Source organism: Taurulus bubalis (assembly GCF_910589615.1).
Source record: "Taurulus bubalis genome assembly, chromosome: 3".
NCBI lineage: Eukaryota > Metazoa > Chordata > Actinopteri > Perciformes > Cottidae > Taurulus > Taurulus bubalis.
In genome coordinates, this window is record NC_136591.1 from 39,709,263 (window position 1) to 39,727,757 (window position 18,495).

The 18,495-nt window shown below is 43.6% G+C and overlaps 2 protein-coding genes across 2 annotated transcripts; both read right to left on the bottom strand.

Moving 5' to 3' along the window:
* Positions 1 to 13,233: 13,233 nt before the first annotated feature.
* On the bottom strand, positions 13,234 to 15,968 carry LOC306734486 (uncharacterized protein; the record flags this gene model as incomplete). Its single annotated transcript, XM_079215843.1, has 4 exons — positions 15,843 to 15,968; positions 15,664 to 15,753; positions 14,327 to 15,428; positions 13,234 to 14,119 (listed from the first exon to the last, which is right to left on the bottom strand). Exons 2-4 carry the CDS (start codon positions 15,668 to 15,670, stop codon positions 13,234 to 13,236), a joined length of 1,995 nt encoding a protein of 664 aa, XP_079071969.1. The 5' UTR covers positions 15,671 to 15,753; positions 15,843 to 15,968.
* Positions 15,881 to 18,056, bottom strand: LOC306734487 (uncharacterized protein; the record flags this gene model as incomplete). The annotated part of the gene is made up of 5 exons (XM_079215844.1): positions 17,968 to 18,056; positions 16,717 to 17,407; positions 16,561 to 16,632; positions 16,260 to 16,474; positions 15,881 to 15,889 (listed from the first exon to the last, which is right to left on the bottom strand). The coding sequence occupies exons 2-5, from the start codon at positions 17,402 to 17,404 to the stop codon at positions 15,881 to 15,883; spliced, it is 984 nt and encodes a 327-aa protein (XP_079071970.1). The 5' UTR covers positions 17,405 to 17,407; positions 17,968 to 18,056.
* Positions 18,057 to 18,495: the final 439 nt, after the last annotated feature.

Here is an 18,495-nt window from a genome sequence, read left to right on the forward strand (position 1 = left end):
TGCTTCCACCCATAGCAACCGTTGAATGAACCAGTCTCAGAGAGGCATGGGTGCTTCTTGATTAGTGCTTGGGCCACGTCACTGAAGTCAGCATCTGTTGGGTAGGCTTTGTACTTAAACATCTCTTCAGCTACTTTTTCCAGGATATCTGACTTTAATTTAGAATTCATTGACAATCTTGTCATGTTTGACTTATGCACTGCATTTCCTGTTTCTAACTGTAATTCAGTTTCGTAAGAGAATGTTGGTATTGGAAACACTCTTGGCCACAACTGAGTTCTTGTAGAGACAGTGCTGGAGGGTGAGGACAGGAGCTCTGTGTCATCTGATTGGGTACACACTGACTCATTAGAGGCAGTGATATCAAATCCTTCGCTGCAATCATCAATTATTGGGATGACCTTGACAGTTGCCAAATCCTCAAGTTCTGCAGTTGATGTCAAATTCACGAGTGCATCTCCAAAGTCTCTGTCTTTGTACTGCAGTCTAAAAGTTCCATTTAACTCACACTGTTTCCTGACTTCATTCAAAAGCTGCTCCATTGTCTCTGGAATGCCATCAGGCAGAATTAGCTTCCTGGTGTCATCAGAATTCAGGATAACTAGCAACTTGGCTGGCCTTTTCCCTGCCATGTCAGCCCATCCAAAAGGATCTATTAAAAAAAAGAATAAAAACAGTAATATTAGTGTCATAACATTGGCCATAACATCTAGTTCATCTTCACAAATTCATTAATATACAACCTTATGCATGAATGTATCTCTTCAGCGAGATGAGGCGCTGTCCACCAACTATGTAGTAAGCCAAAGGATAGGGATCTGTCAGTTCATCCACCCCAACAAGCCGTAGTTCTTTAGGACTAGATATGACCAAGCCATAAGCTCGATAATGTTCCAGGTACCAGGCATCCATTTTTTTGAGAATGAAAATGAGTTCCTCTTGTAGAACAATCATGTGGACAATTTCCCAAAACTCTGGAAGTCCAGCCAGCGACCCATGGGCTACCACCATTCCAATCCTATAGTTGAAGCCACTGTAGGATACGTTTTTTGCCAGGTTCACATTGTCCATATGTGGGTGTTTCAGTTTCACTGCAAGTGCAATATCTTCATTGATAACATCAAGGGGAAGTGTTGAAACATCAGTAACCTCCAAAGATTGCTTTGCAAATCTACACGTGTACAGATTATATGCAGTCTGAAATTGGTGCCTTTGCGCTAATGAGTACAGTACATTTTTGTAACAGTTTGTATGACGGATTACCCTTTTGAAGAAGCTATGTTTTGATTCAAATCTCATAGTCCATAGTGCAACAAGGGGGCCAAACTGGCGCATCAATTGTAGATAATGCTCCAAGTAATGATGTTTCGGCCGAATTTTTTCATGGGGGAAAACTTCTTTGAATACTGTCCTGTGTTCAGAAATCTTGAAGTCAAGATAAGAAATAGATTCCTCAGTGTGAAAAGGTGCAACAGCAAGTTCCACAATGTCCTTCAATTCACAAAGGACCTGCCATGCTGGTTCGTTTGAAGGAACTCTGGTTCCGACCAAGACAGGAAGAAATCTCAGTAGGCTCCAATTCTCGTGTGCGTTTCCTCCAATTGTTCTTTTTGTGGCATAGGTGATTGGCACACGATGAGGACGATTTGTCTTATCAGTCCACTTAAATGGAAACGTTGTTATGGCTTCATTTAAATCACCCAATGTAAAATATTTTTGGGAAATTAACACAGTAAGACATAGCGCAAGCTCTACGGAGATAATGCCTTCAAAGAGATCATGAGCTATATCAGGGGGAAAACTCTGCGTCACATTAAAATATGACAGATGTTCTGACAGCACACACTTCCTTTTTACACCGAAATAATTAACCAAGGATTTTTCTTCAATAGCTTTCAGATGAGAAACATGAATGTCCTCAGTTCTCACACAAAATGCTCCTGAATTGACTTCTTTTGTTTGAATGTCTACATTTTCTGCTGTACAAAATCTGCAAACATATTTACCTGAAAATTTTTCCAAGAAACCGGCAATACTGTGGGCCCCAAGATTGTCAGCTACGACACAATGGACAAAGCCTTTCAAAGTTTTCTCCAATTTGGCAATAAATAGTCCTTGTTGTTCTAATATAGTAAGATCATCTAATAAGGGCTTCAATACACTGTCATAACCATAGCACTTAACATCCTCACTATGAATAAGTGCAGCTAAATATATATTAGACAGTGATGAGTGAAAACTATTAGGTAAGTTCCCCAATACCCAATACACCCCAAAGATTTTGTGTTTTTTTCTGGAGGTGCCCAGTGGATTACAGATTTCAAAATCATCTACATACAAAATAAGCAAAATGGCACACTCCTTTGACAATTGCAAATTATATTTGTAAATAATACTATCATAAAAGGATTTGTACTGAATTTCATCAGATTGAACTTGATGGGGAGATTTCAAATTGATTGCTTTATCCAGAACAGTTTGACAACTTAGGATCTGCTGTAAAGACTTAAGTATGGAAATGTACTGAAAGGATTTTCTGCTTTTGAAATCAAGTACACATTCTATTGGTTCTACAACATTAAAATGTTTTTTGTAGTATTTTTCCCGCTTCCAAGCAGTGGAAAGTGGGCCGTGACCACTAAAACAGGCTGCAAAAGGATTTGACTTACAAAGGGTTAATGCTAGTTCTTGCAGAACCGTTTTATCTACTTGAAAGTTATCATTTTCTAAGTGCTGAGCTATGGTTTGATGGACAAGAGGGACAGAAGCGGTCCTTATTAAATAGTCAAACTCTTGCAAAAGTTCATCAACAGCCACTCTAGACACAAGATAATTATATTCTAGCTTCAGTAAGAGAGAAGCAACTTTGAGCTCAACATTATATGATAAGTCGTTTAAATCCTGAACATTGAAACTAGAGTCACCTAAATCATTTGTACTTAAATCATCTGAAGGCTCAGTACCAACACTATCAATCTGAATACTGTCGGAATTATTACCTTCAACAGAAAGACTTAAACTTGACTCCTGTTTTTCAAGTATGCCTGGCTTTAAGTCATTTACTGAACAATCCTTATGATTTCTGCTTCTGTGAGTTCGAAACGAACCATAAATATTTGTTTTGTATGAACACCCTTGAAAAAAAACACAAACAACTGTTTCACTGTTTTTTAGATGCTGTGCTATATGTTGAAAATAGTCTTTTAAATTAGAAAGTTCACAGTAATTGCATAAGAGACATTTAAAGGTGGTCAGTTCCGTTTGTGAGGATTGCTGATGACATCTTGACAAGTGGCTCAAAAGTGCATTCCAGGTCTTGCAGGTGCATGGACAGTTCAAATGGATGCACGGATAGGAATGGCGGCGGCCATAATGTCGGTGTTCTAGCTTATAATGTTTAAGAAGCTCCGATCTTCGTGAAACAGAAGTACCACAGTCTTTACATTTCCACATTCATCGGAAGACTAGCAAAGAAGAAAAAAGGGACCCGTTTATGTTTGTTGTCAGTTACTTCTTCAGCAGGAAAGAAATATTTTAAATCCAGTAGACATACGTGCCCTTTTTTAGTTCATAGAGTACATTTGACTAGAGTTATTGTTATTAGTCTGATCAAACAATCCTGAACATCTTCACATACTGTTCAATAATTCAAAAGATGGAAAAGGCAAAAAGGTTTCTACAGTTTGAAACAAAAAGAAACAGTGATTTCCTGTATTGCATGATCTCTATGATATCTACAATTCAGTCATGCAATGATCATCTTTTAACTTTAGTATTTTAAATATTGTTTTAAGGATATATACAACGATAGTAAATGACTTAACATTTAATATATTTGTTTATTGTTTGGTGAAATCTATACACATTACATTGGGTGGGCAACTTCTTGATATTTGTTTTGACTGCAAGTTATTTGTGTTTAAAATTCTACAAATATGATAATAAATAAATATTGCAAAAATAGAAATGTAAAATGAACCTGCCATTAAAATGTAATGTCCACTACATTACAATTTAAATGTTTGAAATTACAGACTACATTCATAAGTATACATTTATGGTAAATTCAAGGTATTCTCTTAAGTGCTGCAATTATATTTTGGGTTTATCGCTCCCATTTAAAAATACATGAAAATGTTCACAGTTGTCATATTGGGACTTACCGAATTCAGCAATATGGTTACAATGTCGGGACTGTTGCGGGACACAGCAGTAGACTTGTAAACCTAAAAGGAAAGAGAAATAACTTTTGTGACAGTTGGCACTATCCATAATTGTCACTACAGACACATGTATTAATAAGGCTTTAGACATGCTGAAGGTATTGTACTATACTGCAAAATACTGACAGCTGAAAGAATGAAATATGAATTTTGTTCCTCATTATCTAGTACTAATAGAGGTGTACTGAGACATAATGATCTGCATCTGTTCAATCAAACAAAATCCTGTCTCTGTATTTGTATCTAGATAACAGAAGTGGGCAAAGTTTATACCTGGAGTTGCCTTAAATCAGGCAAATGTTGTATTTTGTGACCCAATATTCATTGGCAATTAAATTTGTGGCTTAAAAGTATCCAGTTAATTTAATATTGGCATATAATACTTTATGGGACATATCCTCAGTGTACTTTTCATATTCCAAGTTTCTACCCCCACCACCCCAATGGATAAAGATAGGGTTACTGGCTTAAATACAAGGTAACATGTCGTTATTTTAATTATTAACTAAAAACCACATGCTCCAATCTTCATTTTGGTGTATAATGTGTGGTATTGGAAAGAAATTAAGTTGTCCCCACGCTGCGAAAGTACAGTTACCTACTGAACAGAAGCCATGTGGTTACTAGCGAGCAAGCGTTAGCTAACGTAACGTTATCCAACATTAGCGTTAGCGAACACGTGCGAAATATATCGACAGTTGTCCATTACGCAATTAACAATACCTATGCATGGCAAGCACATGTTCCCTATAAAAGCTCCACGGTACGTTAGCTAAAAGGTACCGTTAGCGCATGTTCGCTAACGGTACCGTTAGCTCACGATACGTTAGCCAACAGCACCGCTAGCGAACACGTGCGAAATATAAACAGTTGTACATTCTGCCACGAACAATCAATATGCTTGGAAAACACAAGAGAGCATAGCGATTGCTGTGGCTCTGTAACCATGTGGGATGTGGATGCCCAGTAGCAGGCAAACAGCTTCTAAACTATGATTTGTGTAACGAGCGAGCTAGCGTTGGCTAACGTTAACTTACGTTAGCTAATGTTACGTTACATCAGCCAACGTTACGTTACTCTAGCGAACACGCACAAAATATAGACAGTTGTACATTCTGCCATTAACAATGAATATACATGGAAAAGACATGCTCCCTTTAAAACAACACAATTTAGAATTATTACCTTGTTTTTGAGTTGCTTTGACGCTTTTCACTTCAAGCGAAGTTCAGGCGAAGCGAGGTAATGGCGGACATCAGAACACAGACCAGATGCGACTTCATATGGTCACGTGGTGGTCACGTGACACGTAAACCTCTGGTCTAAAGTGAAAATACGACTTTTACCTAAATTATTGCTTTTAATTTTGTCTATGGGGAGCTCTATTTGCTTTTAGGGAAAGTGAAAACAACTTGTTTTAACCGGAAACCATGATTTTCGATGAGACCAAATTAAAAATGCACTTTACATGAATGACACAGTTGTTTCACTTTTTTCAGTGTACCTGGCTAGAAAGATGATGACAGAAAGATTCACAAATATATTTCTACATTTGTATGTATTTGTGCGTTGATTTTTCTATTACTTTGTGGATTTGTATGGATTTATTTGTGGATCGCATTGCATTTGTTGCATTTGCATTTTTTGAGACTCCCCTGCCGTGCTTGTATTCGCAAATGCATTTTTTTCAATATGGACCTATCCGTAGCCAATCAGATGAGTGCAGCTCATGACCAGTCAGAAGTCAAACAATGGCGTCTGGTACACAAATTGGAGGAGTGGTCAAGTACTCGTATGTATGTGTTCAGGTATAAATGCAGGGCTGTGTATGCAAATCTACAGGTAAAAGATAATAAAGGGTGACTGTATTAGTTTTGTTATGTTTGTTTGTCTGCTGTGTTGTTTTCCTCTTTTTTTCTGAGGCCCGGTGTTCTTCAGCCCTTCTGAATTATTCACGTTTAAAGACAGTTTTTCATTTTCAAAAGTTAATTTTATATAATCCGTGTTCCCTTACCCGGATAATTTTCCTCGACGCAGCCCTCTCGTCCGAGATAATTGTCTGGTTGGTTAGGAGCCCAATTAGTGAACTTGAATTCGGTTCCATCCGTGAACTTGAACCCATCCTGAAGAACTCAAGGTGAGGATCAGTGATGACATGAGACACATTCGGCTCCATGTATCGTCCATCAGGGTCTTTGAGTTCACTGACCAATCTGTCTGATCTCTGACCACAATGAGGCGTTCAATGCTTACCCCGGATCTTTGGGCTCCAATCCAAAAAGTTTGGGGATCAGGGCTAATGGAAAAAAACACGCTCGAACACATCGCATGGTTCTTCTCATCTTCATTGTGTATTGACAACAGTTCACTACCCAAAGAGAGGCAGTGAGCCTGAAACCAACAGAAATGTGAAAGAGTGTTAGTCTTCACCAGAACTTTATCAGAACATATAAGACAAGAAAAGGATGAATTGATCTTCTTTTTTCTTTTATCGTCCTGTGTGTGTGTGTGTGTGTGTGTGTGTGTGTGTGTGTGTGTGTGTGTGTGTGTGTGTGTGTGTGTGTGTTTTATCACCTGTGCCTCCTGGAAGGTCTTTTGAACAAAGACGTATTTCACACAGCGCTTCCCATCAAAGCTCATCCATCCTGCTTCGGCACATTGCGTAACAGGATACTTTGCACATGCTCTCCAAGGAGTACCTGTGGGAACACTAGTACTTCAATGACCAAGTTTCTTGGGTTTTAGTTTGATAATATTGTGCTGATGGTCGTGTACTTACCGGGGCTTATTGCTGTCACAGTGTTGATGATGCCCACCAACAGCAGGACAGCAGTGACCACAGATGGACGCATGACTCAGACCTCGATAACTCTTAGTGCTCCTCAGCTGGAATACGACCTGGACATGCGACAGTTTGAAAGTAGAAAAGAATACATGCTTAATTGCTTTTCACAAACACACTACATGTATTAGAATATCTTTTCCCTATTAGCTTATTCTCTCATTGCACAGCTCCTGTGGTCCTCTGTTGCCTTCAGCTTAAACTAAACAGACAGCGGGCGTAGCTACCAAATCCACAGCCCGCCACTGTTGTAATTCATCTCATTAAGCATTTGCTTGATTCACTTTCTGATACTACTGTTGTGTGAGTTCAGTAAACATGAAACTATCCGGTTAGCTTAGCATTAAAGGGTTCATTCTGATGTTTTGAAGGCAAGGCAAGTTTATTTGGAGAGCACATTTCAACAACAAGGCGATTCAAAGTGCTTCACATAAAACCATTAAAAGCATCAAAACATAATGCAGAGAAAACAGGATTTAAAACAGTTGAGAAAACATTAAAACAGTCAAAAAGCTAAATATCAATATGGATCAATTAAAGGCAACAGCAAACAGAAAAGTCTTCAATCTGGATTTAAAGGAGCTGAGGGTTAGTATCAGATGTAGACGCTATATTTAGAATATTTTCCCTCCTTTACCTTGACAGCCATTTCTGATGAGGAACTAAAGCCGTTAAGGAGCAGTGTGCTGCCCTGTGAGGAGACCGGGGAGCAACTGGGTTCAGTGTCTTGCTCAAGGACACTGAGGCATGCGAGCTATGGGGAGACCGGGTATGGAATCGGCTACCTTGTGGTTACGGGACGATCACTCTCTCCATGAGCTACAGCCGCCCCCTCTATCTAAGCTTATCTAAGCTCTCCAAGAACAGAAACAGTAATTCTCCCCATCAGAACACAGAGTTGCTGGTTTCCCGCTGCCTCTATCCGTTAATAATAACAGTGACAAACTAAGTGACTGATGGAGGCAGCGTCAGACCAGCAGCTCCTGTATTCTGTAAAGTGTACTCACCACAGATGTGTTCTGGTTTCTGCTGCTCGTCTGTCTGACTGTCAGGTGGATCTTCTTCTCTCTTATACTCAACTCTCATGCCCTGTGTATGTTCTGCCAATGTGCCCAAATGGATCATTACCATGTGATTATCAGAACAAACAGTAATAAAGTATTCCCATGTCTCTGAGAGACAGACTCTTGTTTAAGGCGTGAGAACAACATTCAGCTGAAACTCTCTTCAGCTGAGTTGAGGTTCTGTTGTATCCCCAGTGACTGATGTCAAAATATCCAAACTGTCACTTTCAGTGTGTTTTCAGCAACAACATTCTCTGATTACACTGGCAGCATAAAATAAATAAGTAATGTAAATGCGTTTGTTTAGTTTCTTTGCTTGTTTGCTTATTTATTTCAGACCTAATTCAGTCTAAACTCAGCTCAGCCCAGTTTGGGTCTTTTCCAACTCCCTGACCCAGAAGTGACCCTTTTTTGTTTTAATAATTATATATATATTTTGCTTTTTGCTCCCAATCTGCAGCTGGGATGGAGTTTGAGCAAATAAAGACTGGTTCAACAAGACAGAGTAAAATGAGCGGGAAAGTGAGAGCAGACAGGTGTAAGCACTTGAGTTTACTAACAGTGTTGCTGTCACGGTTCAGCGCCACGCTGTTCTTTAAGTTATTTTCATCCTGTCTGCCTGTCTGTATACTAACTGTCCTGTCATTCCAGATCCTGCCACTCACACCTGATTACCACTCATCACCGTCACCTGGCCTCACGGCCATCTCACCTGCAGCCCGTTCCCTCATTAGCTCACTATTTAGGTCCCTCACTTGCATGTGTCCTCTGCCAGATCGTCTTGTGTTCTTGAACCTAGCTCTCCAGCATTCCTTGTGTGTAACCTGTAGTTACCTGTTAAGTAAAAGAGTCATATTCTGTACCTCTGCCTTCCTGAGTTGTGCTTTTGGGTCCTTGGGTTATCGGGCCGTTACATTACGATCTGGCCAATTATGGACCCAGCACAACCTTCTGCAGCAAGCCGGTTCGAGAGGATCGAGAATAGTGATGGGACGATGATACCTCAAGGAGTGTATTGACACACTAAACAAACTGTGTCGGCACTGTATTGATACTGTGTTGGTCACCCAATAGTGACCCCTGCAGTAGTTATGAAATCATTGCAGGTAAAGAAAGTCCTTGTTCGTGTAAATGCTAAAACTGAGTTGGTATGTAAAATATAGCAAATTAGAGTAAAAATTCAGAGTTACAATTTTGTAACTTATGTGCACATTTGTCAACTTAACTGTTAAATCATATGAAATAAAAGACCAAAAAGTGATCAGTTCATGAATTTTTATTGAGAAACAAAAGTTTTTCGAGTGTCTTTGCTCCAAGGCGATTTCTCCTCTTACACACCAGCTCCCCAGCCTTGGAAAATACTCTTTCGCATGGTACAGACGATGATGGTGAGCAGAGAGTTTTAAGTGCAAGTTGATGAAGATGTGGGTATATGTTCTGGTTCCATTTCCAATATTGCAAAGGATCTTGGTTTCTGGGTGTGTTTGTTTCTGCCAGGTAGCGTTGGACTTCAATAATGGAGTCAGCTGTTGCGTTCCTCGTCTTCTGGGTCTCTGCAACCTCCATATCTAAAGTCTTCCAGAGATTGTGCCCTAAAAAAATAGTTAATCATTACTTCATTATCACATGATGAATCATATCACAAAGTGCCACAAAAATGTATTTTCATACCTGAACTGGGTTCTGACCCATGTGAAGAGCTAGGCTCTTCTTCTCTTGGGTCAGGCTCTTGGCTCCTCATTTCTTCTGCACATTCTGACTGCAGTCTCTTCACCGCTTCACTTGCCTTTTGCTGACTAACAAATCCATTCTTTTTAAATCTGGGATCTAACAGAGTTGCCAGAGTCATCACACTGAGAGATTCTATGCCGCAAATAGCGTCAGTTAGCCGCTTCCTCAGGTTTTCAGCCAGTTGCTGAGCAGCTGTTTGTGTCACTGTTGTGGCCTGACGTTGAAGCTCAATGTGGAGCATTATCTCATCATGGGAATGACCTTTGACCCAGAGACCCTTTTTTCCTCAGACAGTTCTCTTGTAGCTTGGTCAAAAGGAACAAGAACCCTGAGCATCTCTTCAATGATCTGACATTCTTCTGGAGTCAGTGGAGTGATGTCAGGTTTTAATGAGGCCAGTGACACCCAGACTGCCTCCTTCTGCTCAGTCATTCTTTCAAACATTTGGTAGGTACTGTTCCATCGTGTTGGCACCTCGTTTATTCATTTATGGCCCGGTGTTCCCAGCTGTTGCTGTATTTGAGTGAGCTTCTCTTTAGCAGTCACGCTCGATCGAAAGTATGTCACAATGTGTCGTGTTTTGTTGCGTATTTCAGTTATTGTTGGGATTTGATCGCATGATTTTCTCACAATTAAATTCAGGGAATGGGCTATACAAATGGTATGCCGTATTTGCAGCATTCGAGCACATGCAGTCATGTTTGCTGCTGCATCAGTGACAAGACACCTGACCTTTCCTGCTATGCCCCACTCCTCCATGAGGCTCCTTTTAACCGTGGCAATGTTTTCTGCAGTGTGTTTCTGAGGAAAATGCTGCACTGCCAAGACTGATGAATGGAGTTCATGGCTTTCTTTGTCCACATAGTGGCCAGTAACAGCTAGATATGCCTCCATATTCATGGACGTCCACATATCAGCTGTTAAAGTAACAGCAACAGCACTCTGGAGGTCCTTTTTGGTTTTCTCCTTTTCCTCCTCATATCTCTGGCTCACCAAGTCCTTGATGGTCTGAAAATAACCATACAAATACTGTTACACCACTAAAATATAGTTATATAGTTAGTACAAACATATAATTAAAATTCTTAAACATACCTTCCTGCTGGGTCGAGCATGCGAGGGTACAATAAGCTTCAGGAGCTCCCTGAATCCCTCATTTTCAACAAAGCTGAGTGGCTGACAGTCTTTGATGATCATATTGACCACTGCCTCATCCACTGCTTGCTTGTTAGGAACTGCAAGCCAAAAGGAACTATTTTGTCAAAAGCTTAATAAAAGGACTGTAATTCTTACAAACAATATCAAATAGACATAAGACGACATGGTGGTGTAGTGGTTAGCACTGTTGCCTCACAGCAAGAGGCCAGCCGCGTATAGCCATAGAGGACTTTCCAGACGGTACACAAAGTCAGCGGTTTGACTCCCACCTCACCCAAATAAATTGTCAGCTCCAGAATGTGAGCAGAACACAAAACAAATAATCAAGCTTTTATCATTTATTGTGATGTAATTATGCAAATAAGATATTAATCTCCAAAGATCATGCTGCAGATGTACTTATAAGGCACAACAGATGTTTATTTTACACATCTGTGCACGTGTGCAGCTGATCATATCTAAATGTTTGATTATTTAATGTTCTGTGCATTGAAGACAGTCAAAGTGATGATTTCAAGATATTTTATTGTAAAACACAGCTGAATTCTAAAATGCACAGTCTCACAACACAGTCTCAGTACTTGTATGTACAATGACAAAGAATCTGAATGTGAACAACACAGTCTGTGCAGTAATGATGTCACTTCTTCTTCTCTCTGATCCACCTGTCCCTCTCAGCCTCATAGAAAGCAGATGCTGTGAAGTCCTTCCAGGTCATCTCCTCCACCATGCCCTGGTCCTGGTACAGGGAGAACACTCTGGAGGGGCAGTAGATGTACTTCCCCTTCTCCCCAGGGAAGCTGCTGTGTATGTGAGGGCTGCTGGGGCCCTGCTTCAGCGGCCGGTGGCAGAACCGGCACAGGCGACCTGTCGGCAGCTCCACCGCTGACGTCCTCTTCTTCCTCTCCTCTGACACCTTCCTCCACTCGGCCCCCCTCTGCTTTGAGGCCTCCAGCTCCCGCTCAAAGAAAGGAGACGCTGCAAAGTTCTCAAAGGACATGCGGGGGTCTTTGAGGCCTTCGCCTGCGTAGGCCTCAAAGACCTTGGTGGAGCAGTAGAAATACTTTACAGTTTTAGATTGATAGAAGAAATGAACAGAGGAACCATCAGCAAGATAACGCGACTTTGGCTGACCGCAGGCTAAACAGTTCCTCGTCATCTTCTTCTTCTTCTCCTGCTGTTGTTGCTGTTGCTGCTGCTGCTTCTCTAGGATCTCCGTCACCAGCTTCTCCACTGCATCCCGGCTCAGTGACTCCTCCTGGGGAGCAGCCACAGGTGGAGGGTTGAGGGTGGCAGCAGGCAGGGTTGTGACCGGCACACTGACCGTCTGGCTGCCGGAGGTCAAACTCTGCCACAGCTGCTGAGTCTCCAGCACCTTCTCTGGGCTGGTGTTGAGAGAGGAGCTGGTGTTTTGTTTTTTTTTGGCCAGATGCTTCACATATCTGGAGATATGTTGGCATGTGGTGGGGTGGATTAAAGTGTTTGGGTCAGTGCACGACCTCTGGACCATGGCAGCGTAGTCATCATCCACCTGCTTCAGCATGCGTGGAGCTCCGTGGTGCTTAATCAGAAGCTCGTTGATGGCAGCTCTCATGGCTCCTGTCCACCGGCTGTGGTCCAGGACTTGGACGATGCCGCCGGTTTTGATGGATCCGGTGCGAGTGGCTCGAGGAGAGGAGGATACGGGCAGCGGTGCTGTAAATAAATACAATGTTTAAAGCACATGTTTATTATAATGTCTATTGTTAGAATACAATTATATGGCGATATGTTTTTTATATGTTCATGATTATTGTTAATAAACAACATATTAAGACGATTGTCTTGATATTATGTCCGCTGCTGGTTCTAACTGTCTATATGAGAGGTCATCTGAAAGCTACCTGTGGCAGACGACGACATCAAGGGCGGCTGGAACTTGGCCTCAGACCCCTGCTGGAAAGACAGGATGCGCACAGCTGCAAGTGGAGGCTCCTTGACAGTGAGACTGGTCTCCTGAAATAAAGCATCACATGGAGATGACAATAGTTATTGACAATCTGATAATAGTTATTGATAATTGACCGGGGGATTCATCTGGATTACCTGACAGCCTGTGGCATCTGCAGCTTGAGGGAAATTATCCGTCTCCATGGCGACAGCAGCTGCCATGTTTGGCTGTGACTTGTGCTTCTCCCAGTCCAGAGGAACAGGACGACAGCCGGGCTCCACATAGTCAAGTCCAAACCTTTCCCCTGTGTCTCTGTCGGTGATCTGCAGAGCTGGATATTTTGCCTTTGCCGTCACCTTCGAAGACAAAATGTTGAGCTCTGCTATCAACGCGGGGGTCGAACACACCAGGCAGCTTCAGGTCCACCAGCCTCTGGAAGTTCCAGCGCACCACTCCCGTCATGGCCTGGGCCTGAAATAGTTCGCAGGACACCCGGTTCCCAGTCACCCACTGGGCTTGGTGGGAGTGGAAGCCCTCCTGCTGAGAGGTGCCTCTCACAGGGATCCAGATGGGTACAGCAGCTCCCTCGCCCTTTGTGTGATTTAACTGCAAGGTGCCACCAAACCTATAGAGGGTTCCCTCCCCCACCTCCCCCGGGTCGCTCAGGCAGCCTCTCAGGATGTGCACACGCTGAATCCTCCACATGTTCAGCATGGAGGACTTGAAGAGGAGCAGATCGTTGGCATCTTTTGCGAGGTGGAAGTGATGCAGGACGTCTTCTACCCTCTGCAGCAGCTCTCTGGGCTGTGGCACCTTTGTCCTGCAGTGCTCTCTGGTGTGCTGCTTGGTGGGATTAGCAGGAGAGATACCACAGAAGGTGTACGCCTCCCTGAGCCTCTGGAGATCTCCCTGGTCCACAACAAGGAAGGCTGCAGAGAGGAACTGGCAAAAAGAGCTGTAGAGCGAGTGATGCTCTGAGACACACTCTCTGGTTAAGCGCCGCATGCAGTGAAACAAATCCAACTTGATGGTGATGTCAGTGTTGAATTTGGTCCTTGAGGCGCTGTTGTTAGCCAGGTTTCCAGACGTGGCCTCTGAGGTCCTCCAGCAGTCCCATGAAAGCTGCTCCTGAGCTCCTGGGTGCAGGACCCTGAAGGCAGCACAGCAGTCCCTAAAACATGGGAAATAAATTCACAGCCTAAGTACAAACTCAGCCTCAATATGTTTTACAGTATAAAATAATCAACCTGAAGTTTTCCATGTTTATATCTTTTCAGTCAGAAAACACTTTAAACTGAATAAAAAAGACAACAAAACTATATAACGTCCAAGTCAAAAACAAAAAATGAAGTTTTCAATCTAAACTGGTTCTTCATACCTGTCCACCCACTGGTAGCCGGCCTTCTCCACTCCAGCTGCAGTGTAGCGCTGAGACAGACCCTCATACATGGGATGAAGGGACCGGTCGCACTCTGACTGCAGCATCACCCAGCTCAGGATCATCCAGTTCTCGTTCATGATGGCGTATGAAGACACGGTGCCGGACGACAGCACCACCTTCCTCGCCACCTTGCGGGTGTGGTCGGACCTCAGTGTCTGTCCGAAGGTGCCCTGTAGCAGCAGAGTGAGGTGCTGATGCTGCCGCCGGTACTCACGAACCAGACAATGCACCAGGTAGTGTGAAGATATGGACACTCCACACCAGCCGTCAGCGTCAGAGTATCCACCGAATGGCTCTGGAGCGTCGGCCTGTCTGAGGAGCCCGGTGATGGTTCTCTGGCCGTAGACTCCGGCCTCAGCGTCCCTGACGTTCTGCACACTCAGCAGGTAGGCCAGGTGAGCCCTCTCATATTTCAGATGCAGCGTCTCTGTCAGCTGCTCGGACATGTCTTCTGGTGATCTGCCGCTGCGCCTCATCTCGTCCATCACTGACTTGCAGACGGCCTTTTTGTGCGTCAGGAACGCCGGCACCATGTTGCGGAAGCGCTGCGGGAGCTTCTCCAGCCACTGAGGCTTGTCCGCATGCCAGTACTTCTCACACCCCCTGCAGGTGAGCCGGGAGGCTAAAATGTAGTACTGACAGCCGGTGCCAATAATGACCCTCGGCCTTCCAATGCCGGACGATGCTACGTGAGGGTTGGGACAACCGTAAAGACAAGGCAGGTCGTAATTGTTCCTCGCCCTCTCCATGAGCGCGTGCTCCGGCTTCCAGATGAAAAAAGGGTGAAGCTGAAAGTACTTTGGTGACGGCAGCTCGGAGACGGCGTCTATGAGCTCGGGTTGAGGTGGATGACGCCACAGGGACAGCATGTTCATTAGGTGACGTACTGGACGTGAACCCGGCCACAGCCCCAACGCCTCTAGCTCCGCCTTCATCCACAGCCTCTGCTGCTGAGAGCACTTCCACTGAGCAACGTCATGATCATGAGCAGGGACGGAGGATGCAAGCTGGTGTGGAGCATCGACAGAGACGGCAGGAGCTGCACATGGAAGAAATGTAAAACCAAATACAACATTACATGTACAATAAGAGAATATACACTGAAGTGCTGGATGGTCTGGCTTAACACAGAGAACGATATGGCAGTGACTGAAGGGGAAATAGGTGAGTGGGCCGGTGAGAGTGATAGAGCTGACAAGGTAATACAGAAGGGAGTGAGTGCAGCAGGGTGGGCAGGAGAACATGCACGCTGAACTGTGACAAGGACTACATACTTTGCATCAACACATTGGGTTCCTGATCTGCTATCACGAGCTGAGGGCCGATGGCGAGCAGCTGAGGAGGGACCGGCAGCACAGCCTTCACTGTGGATTCAAAGAACAGCAAAGAAACGACACACAGTTAGAACGACTTCCAGGACGGTGGAACGTGAGGAGGAGAGTAAGATGATTACCTTTTACTGGAGCTTTAGCCACAAGGGGCTCATCTGGCTCAGCAGGTCTGGAAACAGTCACGGTAGCCGGCGACTTAGTCCTGTGTGCTGTAAAAACAACTGTGCGTCATTTTCTTCACACAAAGTGTGTGTGTGTGTGTGTGTGTGTTCAGTGTGTCTTTACCTGTTGCTTCTGCACACTGAAAATGTCCTTTACTTTAATTGCAAGTAGCGATTTTGTTTATTTAACGAAAACCAATGTATTTGTGTTTGTAAACAGGTAAAGCACAGAAACTATATCAATATATAGTATAAACACAACCTGTCAATAAAAGATGTGGCATGTTAGCCTACATATGTATATGTAGGCTAACATGCCACATCCTGGAATGATAATAAAAAGTATGCAAAAAAAAAAAAAAAAAGGAAAACACTTACCATCATCGGTGACATGTTAAATCCTTCAGTTAGTAGGAGAGTAAGAGAACACAGGCATGAGAACAGGCCTGAACACGGCCAAAACAACAAACTATTTGAGAGAGAACAGTAATGGGAGGGGAATTCTGGTGAACACAGAATCCTCCTCCACACTGATTGATTGAAACCTGTTGGTGAAGATACAGCCGGGGTCCTGGAGACGGCTGCTGGTGGCCCTGAAAGCACAGGCGATGACATTAGATTGTTACATGTACAGTACCATGTGTATGAAAGCTCTGTTTGTTAAAGTAGATCCACTTACTTAGTTCAGTGTGGAATTTGGACGGAGACAGATTCAGCATCTCTCTCTCCAGCTGCTCGTCCTCCTCAATTACTACGAGATGAAACATTAACATGAGGTGTGTTTGGACACTGAATGTTCACAACAAACTGTGTTTGCATGCTTTTGTGAGCTGACCTAGCGTTGTAGGCGCTGAAGTAGCTGCAGGTGGTGGACAGGACTCAGCCCTCTGCTGCTTGAGGATGTACTGCTGCAGGTTGTACATCCTGCTGTTTCTGATGCACTTCACTCTTGAAACGAAGGCCGCATAGCCATCAGCCCTGCTCTCCCAGATCTGCCCCCAGGTGTTCTTGGCCCTGGCTCCAAAGCCGACAGTAGTGTCACCCTCTGTTGCCGCTGGTGAAGCAGGCTTCCTGGAGACGAGGTACTCCCTCAGGTCCTCCACCTCCTGGAAGCTCCTGGCATAATCCAGAAAGGACAGCAGGCTGTCCTTACTGTGTCCTTGAGGGTTGAATGTACCGTCTCTCTCCTCCTCTTCTACCTTCTTCATTAGGTAAATGGTGTAGCCAATGTCGTTTTCAAGGAGCCACCTGAATAACTTCCCCTTGTACTTTCCAAATTGCAGCACATACTCCCCCATCACCTCCTGTCTGTCTGACACATCCCCTCCACGCTGGAGGACCAGAGAGAGAGCATTGGTCCTCACAAGGTCCGGTCTCTGAGCACAAGACTTGTCCTGGAGCGATGGGTCTGTTTTAATCTTCATGGCCTCATCAGAAGGGTCCTGTCGCAGATGGCCCGATGGACCCGTTCTGAACAACACCGCCTTCCTTCCTGGGAAGAAGTTGATGGTCTTCTTCATCATCTCCTGCACAGCAAAACACAATGCACTTCATAGACAGAGTCCCTCACGGTAACGGTGATCAGCATGTGTAATAACTAGGTAACAGCATGTGTTATGACAGACAGGCAGGCAGACAGGCAGATAGACATGCAGGCAGACAGGCAGATAGACAGGCAGGCACACAGTCAGATAGACAGGCAGACAGACAGCATCATTATTCTGTTGGTCACAGTTGTATTTACCTATTCAAAAGAATATGATTCATGAAGATTCAAATTACTACTGTTAATGCTGACAACGTTACACACACAACAATATACATGCATACATCACCTCACACACACACACACACACACACACACACACACACACACACACACACACACACACACACACACACACACACAATAACGTTACATGCATACGTCCCGTTACACGTCACCTTAATGTACTGACGTGACGTTGCTAGCATCAAACAGAGCTATAACCAATGCTAAACAACAACACTAAGTAAACTACAGAAACAGTTGACCCACAAATACAACTCAGAACCGTTCATGAAGACCTTGGAAGAAGAGCCGTACTTATGTTTGACTGTTTGTCCGGAGAACAAGCCGTGAAAAGACGCCGTGAGGTACAGGTTGTTTATCTACTGTAGTCTGCTCGCTGCTGCTGGACGTCTGTCTCAGGGGGAAACGGAGTTTCTTTCCCTCTAATCCAAGGGAGGAAACAGCGCCCCCAAAATCTCACTTGTGGCCAAAAATATATGACACTTGTAGTGATAAGGACTACCATAGAGAATGAATGGTAAAAGTTAAGGAAGTTAAGTCTTACTATATTCGGCTCCCGAAAATAAGGGTTGGAGGTTCGATACCAGGCCTGGAGCCTGTCGTTTTGCATGCATGTTTTTTTTTTGCACAATTTTTAGAGAGAATTTTAACATACCTGGGGTACTCTCACGAGTATCTGCCAATTCTTCATTGCCATGCCGAGCTCTATAATGCCTCAGCATTGATGAAGTGCTCTTATTGATATAAGATAGCTCTGTGGAGCAGAGCCGACACTTCACCTACAATAACATAAAAAGTTAATTTATCTGAAAACAATTCAAA